The sequence below is a fragment of the Sceloporus undulatus genome, chromosome 10 (genome assembly GCF_019175285.1).
Source record: "Sceloporus undulatus isolate JIND9_A2432 ecotype Alabama chromosome 10, SceUnd_v1.1, whole genome shotgun sequence".
Lineage (NCBI taxonomy): Eukaryota > Metazoa > Chordata > Lepidosauria > Squamata > Phrynosomatidae > Sceloporus > Sceloporus undulatus.
The window spans coordinates 12,026,373-12,039,784 of NC_056531.1; the positions used below are offsets into that span (position 1 = coordinate 12,026,373).

The 13,412-nt window shown below is 46.2% G+C and overlaps 2 protein-coding genes across 7 annotated transcripts in view; both read left to right on the plus strand.

Annotated features, from left to right (window-relative positions):
• The window catches only part of CLTCL1 (clathrin heavy chain like 1), a 61,935-nt gene extending 53,396 nt beyond the window's left edge, over window positions 1-8,539 (plus strand). For 2 of the 6 annotated variants that reach the window (XM_042441731.1, XM_042441732.1), the window contains 6 exons: window positions 239-349; window positions 1,223-1,393; window positions 1,519-1,740; window positions 2,389-2,409; window positions 4,950-5,025; window positions 7,261-8,539. In XM_042441731.1, the coding sequence (XP_042297665.1) occupies window positions 239-349; window positions 1,223-1,393; window positions 1,519-1,740; window positions 2,389-2,409; window positions 4,950-5,025; window positions 7,261-7,376 (717 nt within the window). In that variant the 3' untranslated portion in view covers window positions 7,377-8,539. Of the gene's footprint in view, window positions 1-238; window positions 350-1,222; window positions 1,394-1,518; window positions 1,741-2,388; window positions 2,410-4,949; window positions 5,026-5,907; window positions 5,942-7,260 lie in introns of all 6 variants that reach the window. The other 4 variants (XM_042441733.1, XM_042441734.1, XM_042441735.1 and 1 more) reach the window with 3 other exon arrangements.
• Window positions 8,540-11,210: 2,671 nt separating this feature from the next.
• Window positions 11,211-13,412, plus strand: part of SLC25A1 (solute carrier family 25 member 1) — a 38,966-nt gene continuing 36,764 nt past the window's right edge. The window contains exon 1 of the mRNA XM_042441611.1: window positions 11,211-11,544. Within this exon, the coding sequence (XP_042297545.1) occupies window positions 11,418-11,544 (127 nt within the window). The 5' untranslated portion in view covers window positions 11,211-11,417. The remainder of the gene's footprint in view (window positions 11,545-13,412) is intronic.

A 13,412-nucleotide genomic window follows, 5' to 3' on the forward strand; every position in this document is an offset into this window, starting at 1 on the left:
GGCTGCGGGGAAGGGGCCTTTTGCCGCTTCCCCACAGCCTGGAAAGCGGCGGATCGGGGCCTCAGTGGCTGCCGCTCTGGCCACTGAGGCCCCGATCTGGCGGAGAAAGGGGCGGGTGCAGGCCGCCGCTTTTCAGCGGTCTGTAACCCGCCTATGTGGGCTTGGTTGTCTCAGAAGCATACTTGTGTAATGACTTTCAAGAGCAGCCTTTTGTCTAAATTGTTGCATTGTTCTATAGGTTAATCAACTGCCTCTAGTGAAACCTTACTTACGCTCAGTCCAGAACCATAATAATAAAGGAGTCAATGAGGCTCTGAACAATCTTTTGACAGAAGAGGAAGACTATCAGGTGAGTTTATGGAGCAGTGATAATAGTATGGCTTGATAGAAAGATGAATATGGTAGGAGTGCCAAGTGGCCACTTAATGCATGACTCACTCTAAAATATTGGACACTTGCAGTCAAGTCCATCCTCTTAACACTCTGCTAAAGTAACACTAACTACAGCTAGTGATTTTGCTGGTGCTGTGAAGTCCTAGTTCAATGTGGACTCTTCCTGCACCAAGAGGCAACCATTTTGTAGTAAATGGATCCCTAAGTTGTTTATAAGTATCTACATGAACCGCCTCCCTTCTGATTTGTGTATAATAATTGCTCTTCTAATCTCCTGTCACATCATGTGAAGCCTTTCGAACACTGCTTTTTGCCCATTGCTGTGTTGAGAAAGTTTTGCTAAATGCTGAAGGCCGCCTTCACAGGAGGACTGTGGAAGAATTGATACAGTGTAGTGGGTAGAGTGGTGGATTGGGATTTAGGCAGTCCAGGTTCAAGTCCGCATTCTGCCATGCAGCTCACTGAAAGTCACCTTAGACCAGTGACTAAGGGCCCAAACAGACAGGCCAAAACAAAGCTGCTTCGGGCCACTTTGGAAGTGTGCTGTTTAAATGATACATACGTCCTAAGAGGCCAGAAGCTGTGCCAAAGCCAGCTTTGGCACAGCTTCTGGCCTCTTGAGATGCATGTGTCATCTAAACAGCATACCTTCAAAGTGACCCAGTCTCAGTATGACCTGCCTCACAGGGTTGTTGTGGGAATGGAAAAGGACAGTTATGCATACCTTGAGCTCCTTGGAGGAAAGGCAGAATATAAATGGTTCTTTTAAAAAAAGATTTCACCACTTAACTCCTCCATATGCTGATTACCTTTCTGTTCCTCCAAACAGGGCTTGCGAGCATCCATTGATGCCTACGATAACTTTGATAACATTACACTGGCTCAGCGCTTAGAGAAACATGAATTGATTGAGTTCAGACGTATTGCTGCTTACCTGTACAAAGGCAATAATAGATGGAAACAGAGTGTGGAGCTCTGCAAGAAAGATCGTCTTTATAAGGTCTGTTAATGTTCATGATTCCCTTTTGCATGTCTTGGATCCTCCGAGTGTAGGCCAGTCCTACAGTGGTGGTGTAGCTTCCTTATAAATGCAAAGATGAGTTTCATGCTCTTGGTTTTTCACAGGATGCGATGCAGTATGCTGCAGAATCCAAAGATGCTGAACTGGCAGAGAAACTGCTTCAGTGGTTTCTGGAAGAAGACAAGAAGGAGTGTTTTGCAGCATCTCTATTTACATGCTATGACTTGTTGCATCCTGATGTGGTCCTTGAGCTGGCATGGAGACACAACATTATGGACTTTGCAATGCCTTATTTCATCCAGGTGATGAGGGAATACCTTACCAAAGTAAGTGTAACTTCTCTAAAACAGCTTGTTCCTTGGCATTGTTCTAGGTTCCCACATATCTTTCAGTTAAACAATGTGGCATACATTTACCCAATTTAGCAGATACCATAGTAACCATAACATTCATGGAGGACTTCATCAGTCTTGGGGGGCAAGAAAGGAAAAGGCTAGGTCTGTCTTGTTTAGTTCTCTGTCCACCTTTTTGGGGACTACCAATACCCACTTGGCAGCATTCCGATTTCTAGTTGTCTACTTTTATTGATCAGATTTGATGGCCAGAGCTTCTGATGACTGCTCCCACTATCTGTAAAACACGATGCAACCCTTTCTACATTATGCAGTTAATAGCACAGCTGTCTGAGGGTATGGACCCTACTGTTTTTCACAATATTTTATTTTGTGCTTTGAACAAAGTAAACCAGTTCACTCAGGAATTATGCCTTCCTTTAAGTTGTTGGTCCTACTGTAGAATACATTCTTTCAAAAGCAAATGGGTGTGAGTGCTTGCCTATTTCCTTCCTTTCTTCTCTCTGTTTGAGTCTTTCCCTTTCTCCCCAACCGAAATATCATTATGTGGTCTTTGCTTTTGTCTTCGTATGATTTCTTGGTTTATTGATTTTAAGTATTCCCCTCTGAATTTTCTTGCAGGTTGATGGTCTGTTTAATAAGGTGACAGTCTCTCTGGTTTTACACCATATTCCCCATTTGTGTCCCTTAAAACATATCTAAGGTTACATGGGAGTGGAGCTGTAGCTTTTGCTGAAAAGCAGAATAATCTAGCTTGGTCTAACTAATGCTGTAGTGGATATATCTTCCTAAATAACTTAGAAAAATCCAGCCAGACCTTGCTTGCTTCATCCGTTGGGGAAAAAATGTGAGCATTGAAACAATGTACCTGGCATCTGTAGATGTGATCAAAATTTGGATATTCCAGGTCCAAGAGCCAAATTCTCACTCTTAACACTTAGTTGCTAGTGAAAGCTGCAAAGCTGTTATGTTGCCTGGGCAGAGTTACAGTCCAAAAGCTAGCTGGAGGCTTTCCCCCTCTCCTCTTTAGAGAAGAGACAAGACCATAATAAGGTTGTTTGTGTTGGAGGAGGAGGAAATATGGTTTTACAAAGAATTTCAGACATGAACAGCTCTGATCCTTTTTAATGTTTAAGATCTAATGTGGAGGGTAGACCGAATGAGCCGTGTCATGGCTCTGTTCAAGCAGAACTCTGGTTGGATTTTGCAAGTGATAAGTGTTTACTAAATATTCAGTCTTTCAGAAAGAGCATGCATGATGACACTAGTTTTTACGATAAAAACTAATCTAGTCATGGTATTAGTAACAAACTGGAGAATGAATTCCCACCCTGCTATTGTGAAGACATTTAACTTCCCCCACATAAGCGTGTATCTAACAGCTAAGTCTATATCCTGCGACCAAAAGACATACTTCCTATTAACAAAACTCAAACACTTTAAAAAGAGAGAGAGAATAGGTATGGTAGATTCATTCAGTTGCTTGTCTGCCATTTTGTGGATAGAAATTAAAAGAATCATTTAAAAAACTACCCCATTGGGAGGAAAGAACCTATGATCAGACATGTAGGCTGGCAGGCCTTAAGTTCCAACCGATATGGTGCCACTCCTATTAAGAGGATGTTTTTGATACATTGTCTGCTTCTCCTTTTTAAATAGTTCATAATTGTTTGCTAGACTACAGGTTGCCATGTGTTTTGGGACTCAGCAGGGCAGCTATAGCAGTTGTAAGTCTAGAATAACAGCATTCTTGTATTTTCCAAGAGCCATGTGGGGAAGGTAGGCAGCGATCGAGGATTGTACTCTATCAAGACATGGATGTATAAGAACTGGAGGTCCTTCTGTCATCCGTACATTGGAAGGGAAACGGATGGCTAGCATTTCAACCCAGTCCTTAAGAAGGGATCTCTACTTGGCAAATGTAAAGAGAACTTGGTCCTGGCTAAGGCAGAAGTAAGGTTAAGGAATTCTGTGCCCTTAGCTGAAGGAGTGGTTACTACATGAGGACAAAATGTAAATGTGAAACAGTGTTTTAGCAAAATTCTCTTTTCATGTCCTAGAAATACAATCCTTATTAAAAACCAAGCTCTGTTTAGGTCACTGTCTCCCGATGACAGTTTCTCCAATACTTTGACTGCCCTAGGCAGTGATGCATGGCAGAGCTTTGGTGGTAATGGGTCACCAAGGAGAAAATTCTCTACTATAATCCTCCAGTGAATACTCCTAGCATTGAGACATGCTGCTGCTGAGGTGGTACATAAAGGAGAGGCAGCTTAAACTTAAATAGAACTTCCTTGTGTTCCTTTTAAATTCACAGGAACTTCCCTTGATGTCCAAAGTAGGCAGAAGCTTTTCTGGGTTTTCTAGTACGGGAGGCTGCCACAACTGTGATGCTGCAGTTAATATGGCATTTTTTCTTGTTGAAGAAATCCATCAGTCCATGTAGCAGGTCTTAACTACTACAGTGAGATGAAACAAGTCCTACCACGCAAGACCTTTGCTGTAACATCAGAGTGAAATAAAACTTTCGTTCACTTTGAGTGAAAGTCCCACCGAGTTGGATAGATAGAGGAGGGGTGGAGAGTCCGCTTCCTCCAAAGTCTGTATCCTCCCAGTCTTAGTCAAGTCTGGTGCGGGAGACAGATGTACCTTTCTGATCTAGCCTTGTCTCCCTCTTCCACCTCAAACATGGGCTTTGAAGAATAGCCCTTTCATCCTCATCCATCCTGAAGCCCTTGTTCAGAGCTTGCGTATCTTGTTACCCTCCCTAAACTCAGCTTCTTTGTATGGATGGGTAGGCGCAACCTTGAAGAGGCCGAGCATGGGATGGGAATGGAATATACTATCCCCTGTAGAAGCAAGCAAGGATGGGGGCTTCTTGATGCATGGGGATACACTGGAGTCCATGTTGGACCAGCCCACACAGTATTGGCCATATTGGGCCCCTGTCTCCTTCGAAACCCCAAAGTGGAAATGAACCCCACAGCTGTTGACTTCTGAGCATGCATTTGGGCATTGTTGTGGGAGGATCCAACCGACAAAATTCACAGCTAACTGAAACTGTTAGTTATTTTAAAAGAAAGCTGAATTGGTGGAAGGGATCTGAACTTTTGAGGCAGTTTCAGAATAGAAGCTGTCGAGCCTGTTTTTATCTCACATTTCCTGTTCACATTATAACTTAGGTGGATAAACTTGATGCTTCCGAAAGCCTAAGGAAAGAAGAAGAACAAGTAACGGAACCCACTCCAATAGTTTTTGGTAGGTAAAGATTTTGTTTCTATTTTTGGCAGGCTTGTTGACTAGGGGGGGGGAATCTTTACCTAAACTTCATTATTTGTCCACTCCCTTTCTAACATGCACCTCCTGTTTCTGTGTGTTGAAACAGACAGCTGTGAGATTCCTCTGCAGGGTCTAACTAAGATTCTGTTACTGCTAGGAACTCTTATGTACTCATTGCAATGTAAATTCAAATCAGAGGTATTCTGAATCAAATCCACTTAGTATAATTTATTTTTGTCAGATCATCCTGGAGACTGTTAAGCAGCGCAGCTTGTTTATTCAGAAACCTCACTGTGTTTAGTTGAGCTTACCATTGCATATGTTTAGAACTGCAGGCTTAGGATATTGTATTTGCAGATTTTAGATGTTTCCAGAATGGCTCATTGAAGGACAAAATACTAAACAAACAAACAAAAAATGCATATTGCTCATTCATTTACAATCTGAGTGGACCCTGGATTCTGAAATACACTTGGAAAGATCTTTTCAACAAATTGTGTGAATGGTCCATTCTGGAAAAACAGATCCCCCAGAAAAATTGCTCAGTGTGAGATATGGGATGTTACGCTAGAATTGGCTCTTTGCCTCTTTTAATAGAAAACTTCTGTGCTTGAAATTATTTGCTGATCTAAAAGTGCAGTATTACAAGACTAAAATAATATTTCTTAGATTACGTCTGATACTCTCCTGAGCTGGTAAAGGGAGTGGGGAGGAGCAGCCTTTTCATGGGTGACAAGCCTTTTAAGGTGGACTCTGGAAAGATAAGCCCAAATTAAGAAAAAAGAAAGTTCCAGCAACATGTATAAAATCTCTCTTGGCTCATTTGGCAAAAGGTAGACTTTATTGACAATTGCATTCTAGGTCCCTCCATTTAAAGGAAGTTCATGACGGTGAGGTCAGTGTTCTAGTGGGAATGGCTTTCTGTGGGAGTTCAGTACTCCCTGCATGAGGCATGTGTGGTTTTTTTAGTAGTGTTAACCTATTTGTGGCTGTTTTGTGGCAGAATTAATAATAAAAAAGTCTAGGCTGGGGGAGAGATAACCAACAATTGACTAACCAATATAACTGCCATGTGTGTTCAGCTTCTGACCATGCAGAACATCTGTATTGTATGCTTCCTCTGCATTTTAATCTAGTTTTCACACTATAATTGCTGTGATACTAAATATCCCAAACAAACCCTTGCTCATTTGCTGCTGTATCAGTGAAGAAGGTATAGATGACATATACTGGTGCCATTGAACTGTAAGGTATTGGCTAAAGTAGAGGCTGTCAGCTAAAGTATTACTTGTCCACTTCCATGTTTGGGAAACTCCCACCTCCAGCTCTGTATTTAAATGGTGTACAAGAACTGTCCCTTGATGTCTTTGTAAGTACAGTCAGCCCTCCTTATGCACAGCTTCTGCACCCACAGATTCAACGACTTGAAAATACTCAAAAAATATTTTTTTCCAAAACGCAAACCTTGATCTTGTGATTTTATATAAGGGGACACCATTTTATTATCCCACTGTATATAATGGAACTTGAGCATCCATGGACCTTGGTATCCGCCTGGGGTGATGTTCCAGGAACCAAACCCTAGTGGATACCAAGGGTCCACAGTGTTTAGATCAGGAAGAGTTATAATTCAGTGGCAGAAGTATTAAATTTCACACACACACATGCACACAACTGCAACTCAAGGTGGCTTGAGTGGTCCTGTCCCTCCTCCATTGATCCTCACCACAATCTTGGATGCCCTGTGAGTTTCCTGGCTGAGCGGGGATTTGAACCTGTCTCTTTCCACCCCCAGTCTGACATTCTGACCACTGCACCACACTGGTTCCCAGCACATGTGGAAGAGGCCAGGTTTAATCCCTGTCATCTTCAGTTTAGAAATGTCTTGGCTAATGCTGGGAAAAAGCCCTTGCCTGAAATCACAGGGTGCTGCTGCTATGGAGTGGACCACTTATCTGGCTATTTAAACATGGTCAAACTTCGAACAAAAGGAACTTTCCATATGCATTGGCTCTCCTGTCAAAAGGGGATGTGTACTTTCTTCTATTTTGATCTTTAAAAAAATACCAAAACACTCCACGCTTGCATACATAGCAGGGTTGTTCTTCTACAGTGTAGTTTTCGTGCTTGTTAGGTGACATTGGTACAAAAATTCGTAACTTGGCAGGTGTGTGTATATGTTTTCTAAACCAACTCTTCCTTTCCTCCTTCCAGGCCAACAGTTGATGCTAACGGCAGGCCCCACTGCAGTACCTCCACAAGCCAACTTCTCATATGGGTATCCAGCACCAGGATTCACCCACCCGCCAGTTTACGGTTTCAATATGTAGCTTGCGACCATTTTAACTGGTCACCTTCTCTCTCTGTCCCCTTTTACTTTTTATTTTTCTTTTCTTTTGGGTTTGTTTGTCCAAGGAGGCACAGATGACTTCCCGCATTGGCTTGAATGCCTTTGCAATCCCATTCAGATCAGAGCCATCCAAAGGGCACTGTGTTATTTATTGCTATGTCCTGTTACATTTCAACTTCTAAAGAGGCAGCTTCCCACCTCCATTTTCACACACACCCTTTTTTTCATTTCTCTTTTTGTTACTGACATTTCAAGGCTCTGTCTGAAGGGGAGATGGCACTTCCACAAAACCAACAAACATAGCAATAACTTCTTGAGGCCAGGAGGGGGACAGACATGCTGGTGCTTCTTGCCCTTTGTAGAATCTCCATTTTCACCTAGAGAGTCTCCTGGCAGCAAGCTGTTAATGCTCACTCCTTCCATGCACACACACACACCCCATTTATTTTTGGGGCCATGCAGAGGGATGGGGTGCAATTTATAGAATGTTGCGCAAATATATATATAAATATCTATGCCTTCTGAAGTACTGCTTGAAACTGTTGGAGAATAAATTGGATCATATCTCAGAGCAGACACTTCCCAGATCTTTTTTTCCCCTCCCCATGGTACATGGAAATATGACAACTTGGGGGCATCAGATAATACACCTGAAAAGCCCCAAAAGAAACTCATCTGTGAGACTGGAGAAGCAGGGGTCTGAGACGGGGATACAGCCACAACGCGTACCAAGAGAACTGTTTGGGCAAGACGCAAGGGCAAACTTCTGCTTTATGTATCTTGACACCGAAGCACTATGCCAGTTGCTTTTCATTTGAACTTCTAAACCTTCTGGGCATTTGAAGATGCCTTGTTGAACTGACAACAGTTTGTGATTTTTTTTTCTGGCTCTGTTGGGGTTGTAACATGTAAATGGTATGCCCACCATTCTCTCCCTCTCTCTCCTTCCCCATCTGCCCCTCTTTTCCTCCCCAACAGAGATTGCCAACAGAGATGTACTACTTTGTGCCACTCTTCAGAGACATATATCATTAACATTTTATGTACTTAAAACTAGACAACAATGTATAATTTATGGCTATGAATCTTGTGCTAATCATGAATATTATGAAAGTCCAATTATAAACATAAACCAAAGCATTATCCACTGTGTGGTTTGAAATCCAGGGGCTGGAGGGAGTTGTGGTGCCAGTCAGCTATGCCAACGAAAACGTAGCCATCTCAGAAGGAGGGTCTTTCTGCCTTTGGCAAAACAAGGAAGAGGAGGAAGAGTTTGCCTCCCAAAAGGCCCAATTCATGGAGCCAACAGTAAAGGACTGTGGGACAAAATAGCTAGAGGCCAGAGGTTCCCCATCCCTTCCAGTCATTCTGGAGGCACTGAGATTGGTTTTGTTAACTCTCAGGGGTCACCAGATGCAAAATGGTGGCTCAAAATGTAGGTAGAGAAATGTACTGGAAAGCACAGGCTCAACAGTTGGGTTACAGGGCACCTTCATCTGCCTTCACCCCCTTCTTCTTTTTCTTTACAAGTCTGTTAGCTTTTCCCTGTGTAAGCCACATACTGCCATCATCTGAGTGGGGAAGGAAGCTGCCTTGAATACTGAGAAATTAAATTCCTTGCAAGGATAGAAGACCTTGTGTGATTTTGAAGAATTTTGGCCATAGAATATTACCTTCTGCTGTCTCAATGAGAAAGTTGATGCGCACACCTTACTTACAAGCTTCCAGAAACTGATGCATAAACTCTGGATTCTCTTCTTGTTCACAGACTGGTTGTGGAAGCCCAAGTACAAGCCAAACCTCTTGCAAAAAAGGCAGAACGTCAAGCCTGAACTTAACTGACTCTTTTGTACAACAGTAGAGAAAGTAATAGCACCAGGCTTGGGCTCAGGAGCACCACTGGGGGGGTTGCGGGGTGTATGCGCTGCACTGGGTGACACTGCTGCTCCCAAACACCTGCCTTTGGGCAGAAATGGCCTGTGACATTCACCATTGTCCCTATAAAACTCTGGAGTTGAACGGAAGAGGAGGCCTGATGGGGTGAGGCTCAGTTGGTGGAGAAAGGAGGAGGACTTTCTCTGAATTTTTCCATTGTGTTCACCCACTCCCTCCTTCAGGTCTCTAGAAATGTGATGTGAGATATATATGTATGTGTGTATCAAGTGGTATGTCCTCTTTTATGATGAGCAGAGATCACCCTCTGTTTCATTCAGGCTAATTCATAAAGTGACTGAAAGTGTCCCTTCCCGCGTCACACAGCAGAAGTCCCAAATTCCTGGGAAAGTTGGAAGCTTGGCAAGAAGGTGTTCTGCCCCTGTGTGCCACAAGGTGGCAGGGAATGTACCTTAAAATGGTGGTCACTTTTTGAAACTTGGGGGCCTGAACAGACAGGCCAAACTAAAGCTGCTTCAGGTCACTTGGTATGCTGTTTAAATGATGCATGCGTCTTAAGAGACCAGAAGCCGCACCAAAGCCATGCTCCAGACCAAAGGACCAGAGCACAGCTTGGGTGCAGCTTCTGGCCTCTTAAAATGCGTGTGTCATTTAAACAGCGTCCCTCCAAAGTGACCCAAAGCAGCTTTATTTTGGCCTGTCTGTTCAGGCCCTTAGTTTGGCCCACAAAATGTACCCCTTTTTAACAAAGGAGATGTGTTCCCAGCTGTAACAGAAAATTAGATATTTTGGAGACAGAAGTATGGAAAGGCTAGGGATAGGTTCATGTTTGTTGTTGTTGATGCCCTCGAGTCGATCTTGACTCCTGGCGACCCTATGGACGAGGCATCTCCTAAAACAGGCAGTTTGGTGTGGTTGTGCAAAGTTATGTTGGATGTGAATAATGTGCACATGTCAAATGAAACAACCAGGTCGGGTTGGCCTTGCATCAGGAAATGCAAAATGCATCCAGAGAGGCTTTGTTTTTTCCCTTCTTTCAGCAGCCTCCCCCTTTTTGAGGCTTGCTATTTTGGTGGCCAAATATATTGCTATATACAGTACCTGGCCCAGGTCTACAGTAGAATGGCAACATTAAAAGGACCTTTTCTCCTCGCTGAAGGTTTGTCGCATCATTTACTGCAGAGGCCTTGGTGGGAGTGGGGCAAGGCTCAGGCTGCATCCCCAGGGCAGCAATAATCTGTGCGAAGAGAGCTCTTGCAGCCCCTTTGAGACTGACTGGAAGAAACTGGTTGGCAGCAGGGGCTTCCCTAGGCTTCGGTCTCCTTCCTCAGGTGCCTTTGGGTCTGAGGATCTCAGGTGAACTCGGAGCAAAGGCACCCGAGGAAGGAGACTGAAGTCTGGGAAAGCTCCTGCTGCCAGCTCCTTTCTTCTGGGGAGGGCCTCCAAGGTCCCATAGACTCACGCGGCTAGAGCTTTCAGTTCTATCCGAAATCATCTACTTTGACACCCCTTTAACTCCCCTGGCTCAAGGCTGGGGAATGCTGGGATGTGTAGTTCTGCCAAAGAGCCTCCTCCCAACTCCAAAGCCCCAGGCTTCCGGTCCGGAGGATGGAGCCAAAGCGGCATCAAAGTGCGTTATCCCCGCAATCTAGAGGCACCCAGCGCTTCCAGAGAAAGCACCTCCGGTAAATAAAGGCGGCACTGGGCGTGGCCCAAGCCCCGCCCCTCGCCGCATAACCGGCGGTGGGCGGTGTTTGTGTTTCAAAACCCCGCCTTTGGAAGGCCACCAAAGCGGGCGGGGGTGGCGCCTGTCTGCCAAAGCCCCGCCTCCCGGGGCCGGCCAAAGGGACGGTGGGCGGTGCCTCCCTTCTCAACACAAAGGCCTCCAAGGCTTCGGTTGGTTGAGCGCCTGGCTCCTCCTCTAGCGCATGCCCCTTCGGAGGCGGTGACGTCGCCGAAGCCCCGCCCCCGGTTTGGGCGGGAGGGCCGAGAAGGGGGCGGTGGCCGGCAGTGGAGCCTGAGGAGGAGAAAGAGACAGACAGACAGAGAGCCAGCCTCGCGCCGGAGACCGGAAGCTCCTCTCAAAGAGACACTCAGGTACTCGGTCGGCGAACGGACTCCCTCCGGCATGGCTCCCGCTTCTCCCCCGCCGCCGCCCGTCTTCCGGAACCCTTTCCTCCGACCCCGCTGCTTGGCCGCCGCCGCCCCAGCCGGGAAAGCCACCCTCACGCACCCGGGCAAAGCTATCCTGGCAGGTAAGAAGCTTCTCCCGCGCCCTCCCCCTGGGATGTGTAGTTAGCGGGAAACCATGGAGCGCCTCCCTCCCCTCAGGCGGCTTAGGCTGCATCCACGCTGGGGAAGCCACCCGCTTTGGCACCGCTTTGAACTGCCCTGACTCAAGGCTATGGAGTTCGGGGCGTTGGAGCTTGTTGGGGGCGAATGCTCAGTTTGTCTCAGAATAGTCACAGCAGAGCCAAAGCGGGCGATTTCTCCAGTGTGGCAGTTTCAAACCCTTGGGATGTGTAGTTCCGGGAGCAGTAGAGCGCGGGGGCCTCGCCCCCTTGGCTCGCCCCTTGGTGCCCTTTTCCTGAGGCATCCACGCCGCCTTCGCCTCAACATCCAGGGCTGGGCATGTTGAAATCTTGAGATGTGTAGTTCTGGGAGCCGTGGAGTACGGAAACTAGACTTCCCATGGGCCCCTACAACAGCCCCAGGGCCCCCCTTTTCTGGAGGCAACAACACTATACAATTGTAGCACTTCCACGCCACTTTCACTGAAGACAGTGATGTCTCGAACTCTTGGGATGTGTAGTTCTGGGAGCCCCCCTGGCACTAGACATCCTCCAGGTCCCTAAGGCTGCCCCATAGCAGCCCTTTTCAAAGGCATCGACACTGCAGAATTGTAGCTGTCGGACGCCGCCTTAACAGCCGGGGCACAATGCGGCGAAACTGGGGGAAGTGTAGTTCTGGGAGCCATGGAGCGCAGGTGCCCCTTGCCAACTAGACATCCCAGGGTCCTTTAAGAGCCATGAAAAGCAGTGTTAAACCACTGTCACTGGGCAATGTGGTACAGGATAACATTCTGGAGCCATGGGCAAGAATCAGGGCCTCTGTTTGAGTGCTTGTGTGTGTTGTGTCTGTTGGTTTGTTGCAACAGGTAGGTAATAAATAACACAACAAGGGCGCCTGGCCATGCCTGTCCCAGGTGCAGGTTGTTGCTGGTGCCAACCACTTGGACCAAGGCAATCCTGCTCCAGTTGTGGTGCATTTTCCTGGACAATCGATGCTCAAGATCCCGGTCCTTGTTGTCTTCCAAGCTTTGGTTCCTCCTCCTTGCCGTCTGTAACCAGAGTCCAACTCAGGGATCTTGGTTGCACCTTTGGGCATTATCACATGGGGGACGGGACGTCATAGTCCCATCTCGATTGTGCAATTGCCAGAAGGACCTTCACATGGAATTGTGCTTATCGGGACATTGCCCTGTCCAGAAGGCGCAATTACGCAGAGCGCTTTTTTGCCACATCACGCCAGTTCCGTGAATGAATTGGAATTATTCCCCATTTCCTACCTGCTTGCAATGCGCGATTCCTTGCTTAGTGAAGTTGAAGAACTGTGTGAGCCCTACCCTTCCAACAAGGTTCCTTTGAAACCGTGGTCTTCCCTCCGATCGCACCCAAAGCCATGGCTGTGTCCCTTCTCTTCCAGCCCTTCTCCAGGCTAAACGTCCCCAGCTCCCTAAGTCATTCCTCTTAAGGCATGGTTTCCAGACCATTTCCCATTTTGGTGGCCCTGTGGCTGCAGAAATCATCTGTCTTGACACTGCTTTAACGGCCATGGAATTCCCAGAATTCCATAGCGCTGAGCCCTGGCTGTTAAAGCGGGGTCAAGTCTACAGTGCCGAGGCAGCCACAGGGAATTCTTGCTGCACAGTTGTGGAGATGGATCCCCAGAATGGAGCTTTTCAGACCTTTCTCCAGAGATTCTCGGGGAATTCATATGTTTTCCTTTTCTGGTGGAATGCAGCTTTGTCTTTAAGACAGAGAGTGGGAAGAGTTGGCTCTTTGGATGCTGTTGGATTGTAACTTCCATCATTTCCACTGTTGGTTTGGTTGGCCAAGCTTTT